General features: G+C 40.6%; 1 protein-coding gene across 4 annotated transcripts in view; it reads right to left on the minus strand.

Annotated features, from left to right (window-relative positions):
• Positions 1-542: 542 nt before the first annotated feature.
• Positions 543-16633, minus strand: part of ARB2A (ARB2 cotranscriptional regulator A) — a 496175-nt gene continuing 480084 nt past the window's right edge. For 3 of the 4 annotated variants that reach the window (XM_023547664.2, XM_023547667.2, XM_023547678.2), the window contains one exon: positions 543-797. In XM_023547664.2, coding sequence (XP_023403432.1) covers positions 655-797 — 143 coding nt within the window. In that variant the 3' untranslated portion in view covers positions 543-654. The remainder of the gene's footprint in view (positions 798-16633) is intronic. The other variant, XR_002785671.2, reaches the window with a different exon arrangement.

Raw genomic sequence — 16633 nt, forward strand, 5'->3', positions numbered from 1 at the left:
GTCTCAAAATGAAAATAGATCGTTAAGGAGAGAACAACTTGCACTCCCTAAACTACACAGTACAGAGTGGCATTTGTGTTCTCAATTTAAATTTGGCTTTTCGGGGGGGGGCGAAGCTCCTTAAAAAAGAGGCATAACATGCCCTCAGGGGGAAAATCTATTTAAAATGGAAGTCTGAAGTTTTGAATAAAAGTTTGCTCTTGTTCAGAGGATGGGGGGGAAAAAAACACAAAAAAACAGCATGATTAATGGGGGGGGGAGCAGCGGCTGCGCTGCAGTTGGCGGTAGGACCGCGCAGACGCCGCTCGCCCCGCAGCGCGGGTCCGGGCTCCATCAGGGCAATTAGAGCCGCGCCGGCCGCGCGGAGCAGGGCGCTGTCAGCCTTAATCTGCGTGGTGACGGGCAGCGCGAAGCCCGAGCTCAGCCCGCAGAAAGCACGACCAGTGAACCCATATTGCTTTGACAGTTGCACTCATCTAGAAATAATGCAAAACGCTATTTAGATGTATATATCACGACCCTGTGCTCTAGGAAGAAAACAATCTAATGAGGGGCTGGGAGACCGCTCGCCGACAACAAGCAGTTGGGAGACGTGTGGATGCATTCTCGAGCGTGGTTCCTTCTCTCCCCTCCCCCGCCTCGCTCGCTCTCCTCTTACAGCTCTTCGTGCTTTATTCTGTGGGAGCGTCGCGTCAGAGCCGGCTTGAGGGAACTGGTCTTGGCCTCAGAGGCTTCGGTAAAGAATTTGAAAATAGACGGGAAGCTCTTCCAGGAAGTTAGCTCGTGTCGATCGGTGCCTGTAAAGAGCACAGAACCGGTTACGAGGCGGCCTTGCTAGATGCCGGGCGCGGGTGGGGAAGGCAAGTCAGGCCGAAACGACGCAACGGGCCGCCCCCAGCGCCCGGCCCCGCCCCCCGCCCCCCGCCCCCGGCCCCGCCCCCCGCCTCCCGCCCCCGCCCCCGCCCCCGGTTTCGGTTCCGCGCCCGCCGCCGGTGCCAGGGCCACGCTCGGTCCCCGGGAGCCACGACCCGCAGCACTCGGCTCCCGTCCCTCGTCCACCGCTGCGGGCGTGCGTCTCTGAGCTCGCGACGATGGGGGGACGCCGAGAGTGCGTGGCCGGCGGGGACTCCTCACCGCACACTTCCACCGGAGGGCTCACTTTGCAAACCCCCCAGGGCTCAGAGGAATCCAGATTTCCGCCAAAGTCCGCGTCTCCGCAGGCGGCGCTCGGGGGCGGCCGTAAGGGATTCTCGGGCGCCTCGGGCCTGAAGCCCAGTCACGCCCCCGACGCGCGGCCGCGGTCGGGACTTTCCCTGCGGGTCGCCCTAGGCGCGGCCCCCGCTGCCCCCGGCCGCTCAGGGCCAATCGAGGCGGTCGGCGGGAAGGGCCCCTCCCTCTCCCGCCTGGAAGCCACCCTCCTCCCCAGGCTCGGCGGCGCGCGCGGGGATTGGTTTCCCTGCGGGCGGGATCCGGCTTCTACACCCGCCCGGAGTTTCCTGACTTCCCCCAACCAAAAAAAAAAAAAAATCGGGTTTTTCCTGCCTCTCCCGGAAGATGCACTGTTAGATATGATTGTTTCCGAGAGGTCACTGGGACCAAACCGTACACGATGCTTAATGAAGGACCAGATTCAAAAGAGACTGTGCCTTGGGGTGTCCTAGCAGGCTATATTTTCAGACTTCAGGGGAGAGTTTTAGAAAATTAAAAAAAAAAAAAAGGACTACTAAAAGAGCATCATCCCACTGCCGTCCAGTCGATTCAGACTCTTTGTAAGATAGAACTGCCCCATAGGGTTTCCTAGGCTGTAATCTTTATGAGAATGAGCTCTGGTGGCGCAGTGGTTAAGCGCGCTTGGCTGCTAACTGAATGGTCCGTGTTTCTAACCCACCGGACACTCTGCATGAGAAAGACGTGGCAGTCTGCTTGGCAAAGATTTACACCTTTGGAACCCTTATGGGGCAGTTCTACTCTGTCCTGTAGGGTTGCTATTACTATGAGGTGGAATCAACCGGATGGCAGTGGGTTTTATTTTTTGGTTTGGGAATCTTTATGGGAGCAGCTGGTGGATTCCAACCTCTAGGCCTCCTATTTTGTCAGCAAGAATTCAACTTAGAAAACACACGGTTAGTTGTCAGTTTACACGGTTATTTTATTTTACTAAAGCTCCTTTCTGCGGCCTCCATTTAATTCTAATGTACAGTATTTTTCAAATAAAATCTACCCTCGGTTTAATACAGGAAGCAAGTAACACTGATGTAGTCATAAGAATATATGAGGAAATTCATCTGTTTTTCATTCCCTGTGATAGTTTAAACCATTTTACCAGTAGCTTCACTTCTGGGCGTTTTTAAAATTAAAAAACAAAAATAATAATTAAGAAAACTATCTCATAGAAATAATGAAAGAATGGCTTTGAAAGAATTGAAATCTTTCTTCTTAGATCTCCCAATTATGCAGAGATGCTGCCTGTAAGTCTCCAGATTTCAGGGCCTCTGTCTGATACTTTAACATTGTTAATGATAATTCTTTAGTCTGTAATAGTAGGTCATTGCTATGGTTACTCTACAATGCTGCAACACTTTGCTTTCCCCTTCAGCTATTCGCTGAGACCTGGTAACCACATTTGTTGCCTAGCAACAGTTTTGTGACAGTATCACAATCTGGGAGTTACAACAATAAGGATGCTATGGCTGTGGTCTGCCAGAGAGCAGAAAGCTACAGTCTATGCCTGTGACTTAGCTGTGGGAGTTAGCCCTAGCACAGAACCTAGCCCGGAGAACCCTCTCTTAATGGGTGTCCTCACAAGGATGCGCTCCATCCCCCTCTCCTCTGCAGACTGCCCCTATGAGCCCATATCTGGAACTAAGATCCAGTATTGAAGTCATATCCCTGAGAAATATCCCCCAACGCTACTGTATTTAGACCAAAAAATGAAGTCATTTCTCTATTTGTTTCCTCATTTTGAGCAAAATTCAATGTTATTCAATGAGAGGGAGGGGTGAATGTGGGTTTATCCCGGCAAATCCTAATGTGCCTCACTGAATTTTGGCAAATTTTTATAGAATTCTTGGAAAAAATTATATATATGACTGACTGCATTAATAAAAAAAAATTTTTTTAAGGTGTGTAAAATTTCAAGTTCTTTAAAAGATACACAACATCCAGGTATTTATTATTATTTTTACTAATTTATTCTAATGACATTCCTAGGGATTCTTTTGATTTGAGACATTTATATCCTCCAAACCTAAATAAGCAGTTGCAAATATGCTCCAGCATGACTAAATATTTTGTGAATGTATCTAGGAGGGGATCCAGCTTCTGGATAGGTTTATGAAATGTCTATTTCTACAGTGCTTACAACCCTGGTTTGATTTCAGTAATAACTACTAATTATACTTATGATGACAAAAAATTTTAAAATTAGTTGTATTTCTTCTTTGTGAAAGACCATTCTCAGATGCATACTATATGGCAACGCTCACCGTCAACACAATAAGCAAAAAAAAAAAAAAAAACTGTTAATTGTCTCTTTTTCCCATTTCCCTTGCTTCCTGCCACATTTGGCAGTTCCTCCATATTGATCTCACTTACATCTACTAGTGTTACTAAGGCTATGATCAGTTTGTAACCTTTCTCAGGGAACTCTATAATTCCTACCACCCCTGAAAACTAATTCGAGCTATGAATCTAGAGGGACCTAAAGAGTCAACGGTCTGAAGCAACTTTAACTCCTTTATTTATTTATTTTTTGGTGACCATCTCTCTGAAGGATCAACAAATTTCCCTAGCAATAAATTTACTACAAAGATTTTTTTGTTTTAGACATTTACCCTTGCAATTCAAAAGTATAAATAATGAGAATAGGTGCTTCTGTCACAGGAAGGCAATTTGCTAGGAGTAAAGGTAATAAAGGAGCCCTGGTAGTGCAATGGTTAAGCACTTGGCTGCTAAATGAATGGTTGGCAGTTTGAACCCACCAACCACTGCAAGGGAGAAAAGACCTATTGATCTCTTGTAAAGTTTACAGCCTAGGAAACCTTACGGGGCAGTTCTGCTCTGCCCTATAGGGTCGCTATGAGTCGGAATTGACTCAATGGCACAAAACAACAACAGAACCTGAATTACAGAGGATGGGGGAGGGGATTCTCTCTAAAGTAAAAAATATAAATATAAAAGTAAGCATGCACATTTTACCACATATTTGGCTTTTTCTAAACGTTTGGAAGTAGGTTTTTAATAATTTTAAAAATAGCATTTAGACATTTGATAATTGCATGTCCATCTGGGGCCACATACACACATTTCAAGAACATCTTTAGAGACCATTTTAGATAATTTAGGGTCAAAGTTAACAAAAATATTTACAAATTAATATGAAAGCTGACCCATGGCAATGCAGAGTGAATGGAAACTTTTGAGAGCAGCTTTCTAGTACTTCAAAAATATACCATTTGAGGAAAGTTAAGAGTGGTGCTTCTTAGTATCTCAGTAAAAACACACTAGGCCATTAACTTACCTATTCATAAAAGGATATAAAAAGGTAAAGTTTAGGCCTATCAAAAAAGCATTTATTAACAAACTATTAATAGTTTATTAATACAGTATTCATTAATAAACTACAATGACATAGAGGTAATGGGGAAACTAGTAAGTACATTTAGCATTAACCATGTTATCTGAAAGAGATAAACATGATTTTATAGTCAGACCCTAGCTTTTCATCTACCACAACTTTACCCAGACCTATCAAAAGCTCCTCCTAGGGACTGGACTTCTCTCTACTTGTCAAGCCCCCCTTTTCCCAGTCTAGAGGGTTTCCCACAAGGCATCTAGTAAGGGTTTCCCACATCGAATACCTATTAAGTTCTGAGGGAATGATTTCTTTAACCTTTTTAGGTTGGTAGATTTGTTCTTACTGGATAATTCACTTTTGGAGGCGAAATCAGTTTGCTAATCTATAAAATCAATTCAGTATCAAAGTAAAATGTAAAGGATCACAATGCTTTATTACAAAGAAGGGTCTCTGCTAAGTTTCAATCAGTTGATCTTAACAGAGATGATGGTGGTCTCTAAGGGCATTTTAGAAATTCATAGGGATAGTTTCAGTTGTCAAGGTGACTGTAAGGTGCTATTGGTATTCGGGGAAACCCTGGTGGCATAGTGGTTAAGTGCTACGGCTGCGAACCAAAAAGGCTGGCAGTTCGAATCCGCCAGGCGCTCCTTGGAAACTCTACGGGGCAGTTATACTCTGCCCTGTAGGGTCGCTATGAGTCAGAATCGACTCAGCGGCACCGGGTTTGGTTTTGGTTTGGTATTGGTATTCAGTGGGAGGGGGCCAGTGAGGGTGGACATTTGTAATTTGCAGGGCAGCACTGCAGAATAAAGAATTGTTCTGAATTACACATGGTTTTCAGATGTTCTAACATGTAGTTGAAAAATCTGTTTATAATGACATGGGCTTAGAATTTAAATCTGTTTTACAAATAATCTCAAAGTACTTTTTGCATGATTTTAATATACACTGAATTTTCTGGGAAAGCAAACTACCACGTAAATTGAAGAGTTTTTACACTTTATGTTGTTCAGAATTTCACCAAGAGTGGCTCACCATAGCCGAAACGTTGGCAGTTTGAACCTACCCAGAGGCACCTCAGAAGGCAGGCCTGGCAATTTGCTTCAGAAAGGTCACAACTTTGAATATCCTATGGTGCAGTTCTACTCTGCACACATGGGATCGCCATGAGTCAGAAGCAGCTCTATGGCAACTAACCACAGTAACAACAACATCTATTAACTAGATCATTACAGTGCTTTCACAATCTTGTAAGTAGGTAGATTATGTTACCTCTAAAATTTGTTTCAGGACAGTGTAAAAGTACCATGTAATATTTAGATAATCAAGGGTCAGTAAACAGAAATGGATAGTTAATTCTTCTTTATTACATTCAGACTAGTTCTCCCAGTAATCTGTACCTAACTCTAGCTATTTCTTTTGTCCTTATGCAGAGAAGAAAATGCCTATCCTTAATTTCTCTTCTGTTTCTTCCACAAGGAGTTTGTCAATGATGTTATTTATTGTGAAATAACCAAAAAGCAGAGGATAAAAGATCTTCCAATCAAAATATTACACTGAATATCTAAACTTGCCACTTGTTTAAAAAAAAAAATGAACTGTAGAAATTTTAAAGTGGTAAAGCTAATACACTGGTCAAAAGGATTAGAAACTTTCAGTATGAAGAAAAGAAAGTATGAAGGATGACTATAAATCATATGAGAGAGATTAAATTGCTAAAATGTGTCATTTGTTTTCCCAAAAGACTACATATTTAAGAAAAAGTGTCTTCTAATGGAACTGACAAAGAGGGGGGATACATTCATGTAATAGCATTTAGAATTTAAACAAAAGATGCTTGAAAATTGCATTGAGAGTGGAATGGTCAAAGAACAGGAAAAGAGATGAAAACACTACTGTATTTACTGTCTTATCTATTCCCCTTACTTCTTCCAGTGCTAACTCCAAGTGTTCCTTACAAGTCTACTTTGTCTACACTCCACTTGATCTTAGTGCTTACATTTTTTCTTTTTTTCAAGCAAAAACTATGCCAAATTATGCTATTGAGTTAGCAGCCAAAATCCTGATGTTTACTTTGGCAGATGTATATTTCTCTGAAGCTGTACCTCATTTTATGTAGTAAATAAAAAATTTTATGTAAATATGATTTCTATAAATATTTTAAAATGAAGAAGTGGGTTATTTACCCCTTCAATGAATCCTTTAATAAAGTGAAGAATTCTTTGGCAGAGCAAATAATCACTCTTCAAGTGATATTACACACACACACACACACATACAAACTAGATTTACCTAAGGTGAGGTTTACTACTGTAGTATGAAGGACAGTCTGAAGAGGAGTAAGTTATCACCAAAGAGATAATTTGGAAGAATTTCTCGGTCAGCCATTCACTATTCTAATTATTGCTAGTCACTTTATTTTACATGGTCTTAGGCCAAAAGGCATGGAAAAACCTCAACAATCTAAGCATAATTTACATCTTAGGGTCTGATGTAGAATAAAGAATATAACTATTCTCAAAATCACCTTTGAATATGAAAGATAATTTTTAATACCTTTGTTTCAGGAGGGAAGAACCAGCATGTGTCCCCACCTTTTCCCTATTCTTATAACAAAAGAATTAGTTTTTAAATTAACAGGTAATGAATAAACTTTATAAGTTTCCTATGATAAAGGGGAAAAGAAAAAAATTAGGAAGTTATGAAACACATTAATATTAACAAGATAACATGTCTATGATACTTTCAAAATGACAAGGCTTGGTTTAAAAAGTTGATCTTTCACAAGAAAAAGAAGCATGGGCAATTAGGAAGTAATGAAGACCCTGTCAATATAGCTATGTTGATAATAACAAGGGAATTCTTGAGAAAATCTAATATATAAAATTTAGGAGGTTTTTTTTTTTAGGAGGTCTATAATATGCATTATTGAGTCCCAGTGGGATTAACTAATGAATTTATGAGCTCACTAGCAGTTATTTTTAGAAAGTTATAAACAATCAGAGAAATACCAGAGCACTGAAAAATAATATGCGTTCTAAAAAGAAATAAAACTATTTAAAGATGAATTATAGAGTTTCTAAGGAGAATATCATTTTTATAAAAAAAAAAAAAAACCCAAAATACAAACATACTAACATTTGATGGCACTTCTCCAGGTTAAAAAGGACAAGTGTGTGAGACCAGGAAGCAGCCACAATGGGCAGCCACACTGGAGGGTAGTAAATGCGCTGGGCACTGAGATTGTGTACGGAAAACGCCAAGTGCAGCTCAGTAAACGTGCTGATTGCCTTGTTAAATTGCTTGTGTAAGATATACAAAAAAAACCCAAATCTGCTGCCATCGAGTTGATTGCGACTCATAGCGACTCTATAGGACAGAGTAGAACTGCCCCACAGGGTTTCCAAGGAGCGCCTGGTAGAATCGAACTGCTGACCTTTTGGTTAGCAGCCACAGCTCTTAACCACTATGCCACCAGGGTTTCTGTGTAAGATATAGGCAAGTCTTTTTCCACCGCTAACATTTTTTAACATGGCGCTGCAAGACCATTAAAGCTGGGGTTGTATTGAGACCCTAAAGGAAAGAAGTCAAGGTTGGCCAGAGATAAGAAACAGGCTGAAACAAAGACAAAATCAGCAGTGGACTTTTGGGTCATCTGCAGCTTCTGGGGTGGCCTGCCTTAGCATCCAGCACCTTTCCTGCCAAATATCTCTCATCCTGCCTTAGCATCCAGCACCTTTCCTGCCAAATATCTCTCATCTATCAAAGAAGAATGGCTTAGAACCCAGGGAGACAAGTCCAGGAAGTAGACTTCTTCTTGAGGTGGAGCAGACGGCCTGCAGTAGCTGTGGATCTCTGACATGGAACCCGGCAGACTTTTCTAATCAACTTTGGTCTAACCAATCAAAAACTGGCACATTTTTATTACTTCAATTGCTGTTCCAACCCAGACAGCTGGTACAGAAGTGCTTGCTCTGATTTTAATTCTTGTTTTGTCTCACATATTACTCTCCCTTAGATTCCTGTGGCCTCCAAGGATTCATTGTTTCCCTTTGAAACTCAAGCCCAAATGTGGGCACAAGCCCCCTTTTTCCAGTTTTCCCTTTCTATAAATGAGACTGTCATTTTCAAAAGTAAGTTTACCAAAAGAGATTGTAAGAGATCACAGCATTAAACAAGGGAATGCCAAGGACCATAAAGTAGTTATTTCCCTATGTACAGGCTTCTGATCCTAATATTCCCAATACAGTCAGCAAAGAGTTTTATTGGGCCCCAAGGTCCTTCATTCTAAAATATCACTCTGCCCAAGAGGGCTGGTACAACTTTACAGATACCTTGTCAGGCTTCCTTTTCTGTTTTTAGCTAGGTACCTATGGCTCCCATTTTGACTCTGTGTGAGTGTGTATGTGAAGGAGAGATAGAGATAGTGACAGAGTCAGAGAGGTAAACTGATAGAGAGCAAGGGTTAGAAAGAGATTGAGGAAGGGGTGAGAGAGAGAGAATGAATTACAAAATACTTTTCTTATTTAAAAACAAAACAAAGCCATTTGCTAGCTCAAACATGAGTCATTATGGAATCCTCCCCTCTCACTGTGGATTCTACTCTAAAGGATATATTTCGTGGGCATATCATGTTTCCAGGGTTCCTGTGATTAATCAATCAATTCATACATGTATTTACTATGTGCTAGGCACTGTTTCTAGGTGCTGGGATGAAATGGTGAGCAAGATGTATAAGGGTCCTGCTCTTGCAGTGTACATTCTAGTGGAAGAGGACAGATAACAAATAAATCAGTAAGCATGCTAATTTCAGAGAGTGAGACGTATTATGAAGAAAATACAACAAGGGGATGTGAAAAGAATGCAGGTGGGGGGTTGGGTGGCATAGGAAGAAGAGAGGTGGTCATTAGTTTAGATTGGGTGGAGACTACTTGTGACCTGAGACCTGAATGACAACAAGGAGCCAGATGAAGGTGTGGGGGCAGAGTGCTGCAGGCAAAGTTCCAGAAGAGCAAGTGCAGGCAGGCACTCTAGGGAGGAAGGAGCTTGTCACAGGAACTGAAAGGCTGGAGTGACTGGGGCATGGCGGGTGAGAGGAAAGTGGCAGATGACTCAGAGAGGCCGGCAACCTACAAGAGATGTGAGGTCTTGCAGGCCATGGAGAAGGGTTTGGATTTTATTCCAACTGCAATGGAGGAGCTGTTTGCAGGGTTTTAAACTGGGGAGAAATATAATCTGTTTGCATTTTAAAGAGCAGTACACTAGCTGGTATGTGGAGAATGGATTATAAGGAGTTAGAACGATGCAAACGGTTAATGTGCTTAGCTGCTAACTGAAAGGTTAGAAGTTTGTGTCCACCAACAGGAGCCATGGAAGAAAGACCTGGAGATCTACTTCCAAAAAATTAGTCATTGAAAACTCTATGGAGCACAGTGCTACTCTGAAACACGTGAGGTCACCATGAATCAGAAGCGACCCCACTGCAACTGGTTTGGACGGCATTTACCAAGTCTTCCCACCTCTACAGCATTCACTGGGGCTCACTCTTCTATATACTTCAGAGTACAAAAATCTACTTGCTATTAGTTCACATATAATAAATACCTTAATAATACAGTAACGGTAATATACAGGGAGAGCTAAAAGAGAGTATAGTAACGTAATATTTCAAGTAATAAATAAAAAACTGAGTTGGACTAGAAACAAAGCATTTTCTTAGCAATCCTGATCCTGCTCCTGTTATACACACTAATATCTCTGGTTTCTTAGCCCCAAAAAGAAAGGTACTTGGATGGGAAATACACTGTCACAGAATTCCATTTCTGCAAGCAGCCCAGAGGTAACTGGTGGGCTTACTCTCCAGGCAGACTTTCCTTCAGAGTTCTCCATTTCTGTGAATGGATAAAACATTCTCCTAGCTACTGCAGCTCAAAGCCTCTGAGTCATTTCTGATGTTTCTTTTTCCCTTGTTTGCTGCTTCTGGATCCAATCCGTTACCAAGTCCTGACGATTATATCTCAGCAAAGTTTTTCTAATTTCTTTCTTCCTTTTCAGTCTCCCTGCTGTCACTCTAAATTTAAAGACCTATCATTTAGAATCCAGAAACCAACTCCTCACTCATTTCACTGCCTTCAGTCTCTCCCCTTCTAAACTAACTTGTACCCAGCTATCAGATGAAAAATTCTAAAGTATTGTTTGTGTCATATACTCCTCCTGCTGCTCAAAAATATTCAATGAATCCCTATTATCCTTGAAATTAAATAGAAATTCCTTAATTTGGCTCCATTCTCTGGCACTAGCCCTCTTTTCTGGGTTTATCCATTAGCTCTTCTGTATTTCCTCCCGGGCCTGTAACCTGACCCTACTAAAGCAAGTAAATTTCCATTAGTCCTTAAACTAGCCCGAGCCAGATTTGGCCTGCCCTGCATACGCAGAAGGGCCAGCTGTGACTGCTAACTGACCTCAGTAGAGGATGCAGCAACAGGTGGAGACAATTAGAAGGAAAATCATCACCTGGACCCTATTCCAAAGCGAGAGGTTTGACAAAAACCACGTCACCTCCTAGTTCTTAGCCACCTTGTAGACTTTTCCCTCCCCAGTACGCCTGCATTCCCATACCTTGCTGCCCAAATTACATACGAGCCCTGCTTCCATGTAGCTTGGGGAGTCAGATCTGAGGAACTTCCTCTCAGCTCCTTGCTCTGCGCATTGCAATGAAGTTACTTTCTCAAAGACCGGTGTCCAGATAATTGGCAAGTCTGAGCTTGTAGGACAAAGACCCATCTTCCTCGGTTCGGTAACAGGCCCAGCTCAACTGGCATCCCCTAAATCCTTCCAAATTCTTAAGATCTCTCCCTTTATGTTCTGACTTATATTTCTTTATTTATCTTCTCGTGCCTATAAAACTATAAGACAATGCCCAGGCCCAAACTTTCTAAAGCCAAATCTCAGGTACCAGGCAGGCATCTGTCATTTTCATTATACTGGAGTCCAGCCAGAGTTGAGAAGGCAAGGGTCAGACTTGACTTATCTTCATAACGGATTGGTAAAATATCATATGTTGAAGCGTATGTTAGCTTTTACAGTTAAGAAATAAATTAAGCACTCAACTACTAGCAGTAAGGCTGGGGGCTCAAACCCATCCAGAGATGCCTTGGAGGACAGGCCTGGCAATCTGTTCCTGAAAGGTCACATCCTATGGACAGTTCTATTCTGCACACATGGAGTCACCATGAGTAGGAACTGACTCAACGGCAACCAACAACAACTAAATTCGATTACACTAACAATTGAATACTATAGCTAAGGTTAAAGGAAATAGAGGGTTTTTCTTGCCCTCTCCAACAAACTGATGAGGCGGACTCAGGTGATCCATAGTCCACTAGCAACTAGTTGACAAGCACTAACAGATGCTGAAAGTATCTTCTAGATCTCTTCAGCTAAAATGGTGTACTTATTTAGTAAATACAATTTACTACTACCAAAAGAGGTTTAGGCAAGTGTTAGAACAGAGAACTCCGAGAGGGTCAAACTCAAACTGCTCAAGAGCTTGTATTCCCAAGGTGTAGTTGACTTAATCTAAATAGATGCAGACTGAAACATATCAAGTATAAACTAGTAAAGACCTGGAGAGGATCACAGATAACATTTAGTTCAGCTGTCTCATATCACAGGTAAGAAATCTAAAGTCCAGAGAGGCTGTAACTAGGCCAAAGTTACATAGATACTTTACCTGCAGTCAGTATTTACAAACTGGTTAAGCACTGAGATAAGAAAAATTTTCAGAAGACTTATGTCTAATTGCTTCAAGATTCAGTTCAATATTTACTTATCCTAAAAAAGCCTTCTTTGGTTAATCCAACCCTATACCATCTATTTCTTTACTTCCTTTATACTTCAGCATTCATGTATGTTGGTAGTTGTTGCTACTGTGAAGTCAGCCCCCGAGTCATCGTGACCTCGTGTACAACAGAACTAAATGCTGACCAGTCCTGTGCCATCCCCATGATGGGTTGGAGCTTGGACCATTGTGATCCATATGGTTTTCATTGGCTGACTTTCAGAAGTAGATCGCCAAGCCATTCTTCCTAGTCCATCTTAGTCTGGAAGCTCTGCTGAAACCTGTTCAGCATCATAGCAACATGTAAGCCTCCACTGACAGATGGGTGGTGTCTGCGCCTGAGCTGCACTGGCCAGAAATCGAATCATATCTCCTACACAGGAGGCGAGAATTCTAACACTGAACCAACCAATGCCCTCATTTTCTATATAGGTTATACTGTATTATCATATACTTGCTTTGCTTTGCTGGATATTTCATGTATGAAAAATACCTTGCTTTATCTCCAAATCTTTTAGAGGCAATGTCTCAAAAATATTTATTCCAGAAATCATTGTTGAGGCTTAATAGATGTTTGCTATATAAACAAATGCCTGAACAGAATTCACTAGAAAAGTGATACTTAATAAATATTATTAAAAATAATAATGAAATTTGCTATTGGTTTTTGCACTATCTAGGTGCAGTGGTTAAGCACTCAGCTGCTAACGGAGTCGCAGTCTGCTTCTGTAAAGATTACAGCCTTAGAAACCCTGTGCGGGCAGTTCTACTCCATCCTATAGGGTTGCTATGAGTCTGAATCAACTCCACAGTAATGGGCTTGATTTTGTGTTTACTTTGATGTTTAGTTCTACTTTACAATGAAAAAAATGGAGGCACATAGATCACAGCAGTAAAAACTTGTAAATTTACAAAGCAAAGTACTACTGGAATTCTGAATACACAGATAAATCATTTTATAAACTTTCAGGTGCACAGCTCATTTTTTTATTGCTTTGTCAAACTTGAAAGCTCAGACTTTTGCTTTGCAGCTATGAGAAGAAAGAAGTAGGTGTTTGAGTAGCCATTACAAATTATCCTTATTACTTAATGATTTGGAATTTACTAAAGCTTATAGTAACAATTTTGGGGGAACTGATATCTTTACAAGGCTGAGTCTTCCAATGAATAAATACGGCATATTTTGCCATTTATTTAGATCTTCTTTAATCCCGTGCAATAAAGTTTAATCATTTTTCTCTACAGAGGAATTGCACTTCATTTATTAGATTTATTTTTAATTGTGTTTTTTACTTTGAGATAATTGTAGATTCACATACAGTTGTAAGAAAGAACACAGAGACAGCCCATGTAACAGCCAGTTTTCCCCGGTGGTAATATCTTGCAAAACATAGTATGATATTACCAGGATATTGACAGTGCTACAGTCAAGATACAGAACATTTCCATCATCACCAAGATCCTTCGTGTTTCCCTGTTATAGCCATGCCCACTTCTTTCCCATCCCTACCCCCTCCTTAACCCTGGAAACCACGAATCTGATCTTCATTTCTATAAATTTGTCATTTCAAGAATTTTATATGAATAGAATAATATAACACATAACCTTTTGTGGTTGGCTATATTTATTCGGCTTAATTCTCTGGAGGTTCATCTAGGTTATTACATGTATCAAAAGCTTGTTCCTCACATTCTTTTGTGGTTACGACGGGGGAGGGAGGGAGAGTGGGAGAGGGTTATTTACTGATTAGATAGCAGATAAGAACTACTTTAGGTGAAGGGAGGACAATACTTAATACAGGGAAGGTCAGCTCAACTGGACTGGACCAAAAGCAAAGAAGTTTCCGGGATAAACTGAATGCTTTGAAGGTCAGTGGAGCAAGGGCGGGGGTTTGGGGACTATGGCTTCAGGGGACATCTAAGTCAATTGGCAAAATAAATTCTATTAAGAAAACATTATGCATCCCACTTTGAAGTGTGGCGTCTGGGGTCTTAAATGCTAACAAGAGACCATCTAAGATGCATCAATTGGTCTCAACCCACCTGGATCAAAGAAGAATGAAGAACACCAAGGTCACAAGATAATTATGAGCCCAAGAGACAGAAAGGGCCACATGAACTAGAGACTTACATCATCCTGAGACCAGAAGAACTAGATGGTGCCCGGCCACAACCGATGACTGCCCTGACAGGGAGCACAGCAGAGAACCCCTGAGGGAGCAGGCAAACAGTGGGATGCAGACCCCAAATTCTCAAAGACCAGACTTAATGGTCTGACTAAGACTAGAAGAATCCCGGTGGTCATGGTCCCCAAACCTTCTGTTGGCCCAGGATAGGAACCATTCCCAAAGACAACTCATCAGACATGGAATGGACTGGACAATGGGTTGGAGAGAGATGCTGATGAGGAGTGAGCTACTTGTATCAGGTGGACACTTGAGACGGTGCTGGCATCTCCTGTCTGGAGGGGAGATGGGAGGGTAGAGAGGGTTAGAAACCGGCAAAACGGTCGCAAAAGGAGAGACTGGAAGGAGGGAGCGGGCTGACTCATTAGGGGGAGAGTAAATGGGAGTACGTAGTAAGGTGTATATAAGTTTACATGTGGAGACTGACTTGATTTGTAAACTTTCACTTAAAGCACAATAAAAATTATTAAAAAAAAAAAAAGATTACAGCCTAGAAAACCCTATGGGGTAGTTCTAATCTGTCACATACGGTCACTATGAGTCAAAAATAGACTTGTCAGCACCTAACAACAACAACATATGTATAATACTTTCATTATTCTCATATTAACCTTTTAAGTGTGTTATTATTATGCCCACTTACAAATGAGAAAAATGAGGCTTAGAAAGGTTAAATAACTTGTTAAAGTTCTCCCTGGTGTTAAATGGTTGTGTCGAGATTTGGGGGGGAAAAAAAAAAGGCCTATTTTCAAAGCCTTATGCTCACTGCACCTCATAGCCTGCCATTGTGTTTCTCTGAACTCTCACAGCGTTTGTCAAATGTACTAATCATTCATTTGTTCACTAAACATTAAGTGCCTATCATGTATCAGCCACGATAAATGATGTTTGTTGTTTAAAAAAAAAAAAAAAAAAAGCTTGTTCCTTTTTATTGCCAAGTAGTATTCCATGGCATGGATGTACCACAGTTTGATCATTCACCTGTTCGAGGACATCTCAGTTGTTTTCAGTTTTTAGTTATTATGAATAAAGCTGACATACAGTCGTATACAAGTCTTTGTGTGAACATAAGTCTTCACTTCTGTGGGATAAATGCCCAAGAATGCAATCAGTGTGTTGTATGGCGGTTGCATGTTTAGTTTTTTAAGAAACTGCCAGACTATCTTGCAGAGTTGAACCATTTTATGTTCCCAGCATCAATGTATGAGTGACCCAGTTTCTCTGCATTCTCACCACTGTTAAGTCTAGACTGATTTCTTCCACTTTATTCTTTTTTTTTTTTCCACAATTGCTTTAGTTATATTTGTTCTTTTGCCTTTCCATATAAATTTTAGGATAATCTTGTCTGTATCTACAAAAAATCTTGTTGGAATTTTGATAGAAATTGCACTGAACCTGTACATTAATTTGGGGAGAACTGACATCTTTATTATGCTGAGTTTTGCAGTCTAAGAGCATGTTAGCTTTATTGTTTAGCATCGTATATTTGTTGATGCTACTTTAAATTAAATAGACCATTAAAAATTTCAGTCTTCACTGCTTGTTGCTGTTATATAGAAATGCAATTGATTTTTAGATACTGATTTCATATTCAGCAACCTTTGTAAATTACCCTTCCAATCCTAAAAATTTATCTGTAGATTTTAAATTTCCTACATAAACAATCATATCACATGTGAATAAATTTTTCTTTTCCAGTTCTTGTACTTTTAATTTCTTCTAGTTATAATTTAAGTTAAACTTTAAACTATAAAAAAATAGTATTAAATGTATTCATACCATTAACTAATGAGATGAACAAAATATTAAATAAATGATCACAAATAACATACAACTAGTATCAAGTTACCACATTTTTTACTTGGATTTATTTCTTAAGGATGACTTACTAAAGTCCTAGCTTTGTCAGGTAATGTCATCCAGTTGCTGACTACTGGTCATGAAAGCCCCCTTTAACCTTGTGACAGATTTTGACAGCTCCTAACACTGTGAGACCTTTTCATCTTAGTTAAGGTAATGTAGAAATTGACT

Source organism: Loxodonta africana, chromosome 2, assembly GCF_030014295.1.
Source record: "Loxodonta africana isolate mLoxAfr1 chromosome 2, mLoxAfr1.hap2, whole genome shotgun sequence".
Classification (NCBI taxonomy): Eukaryota; Metazoa; Chordata; class Mammalia; order Proboscidea; family Elephantidae; genus Loxodonta; species Loxodonta africana.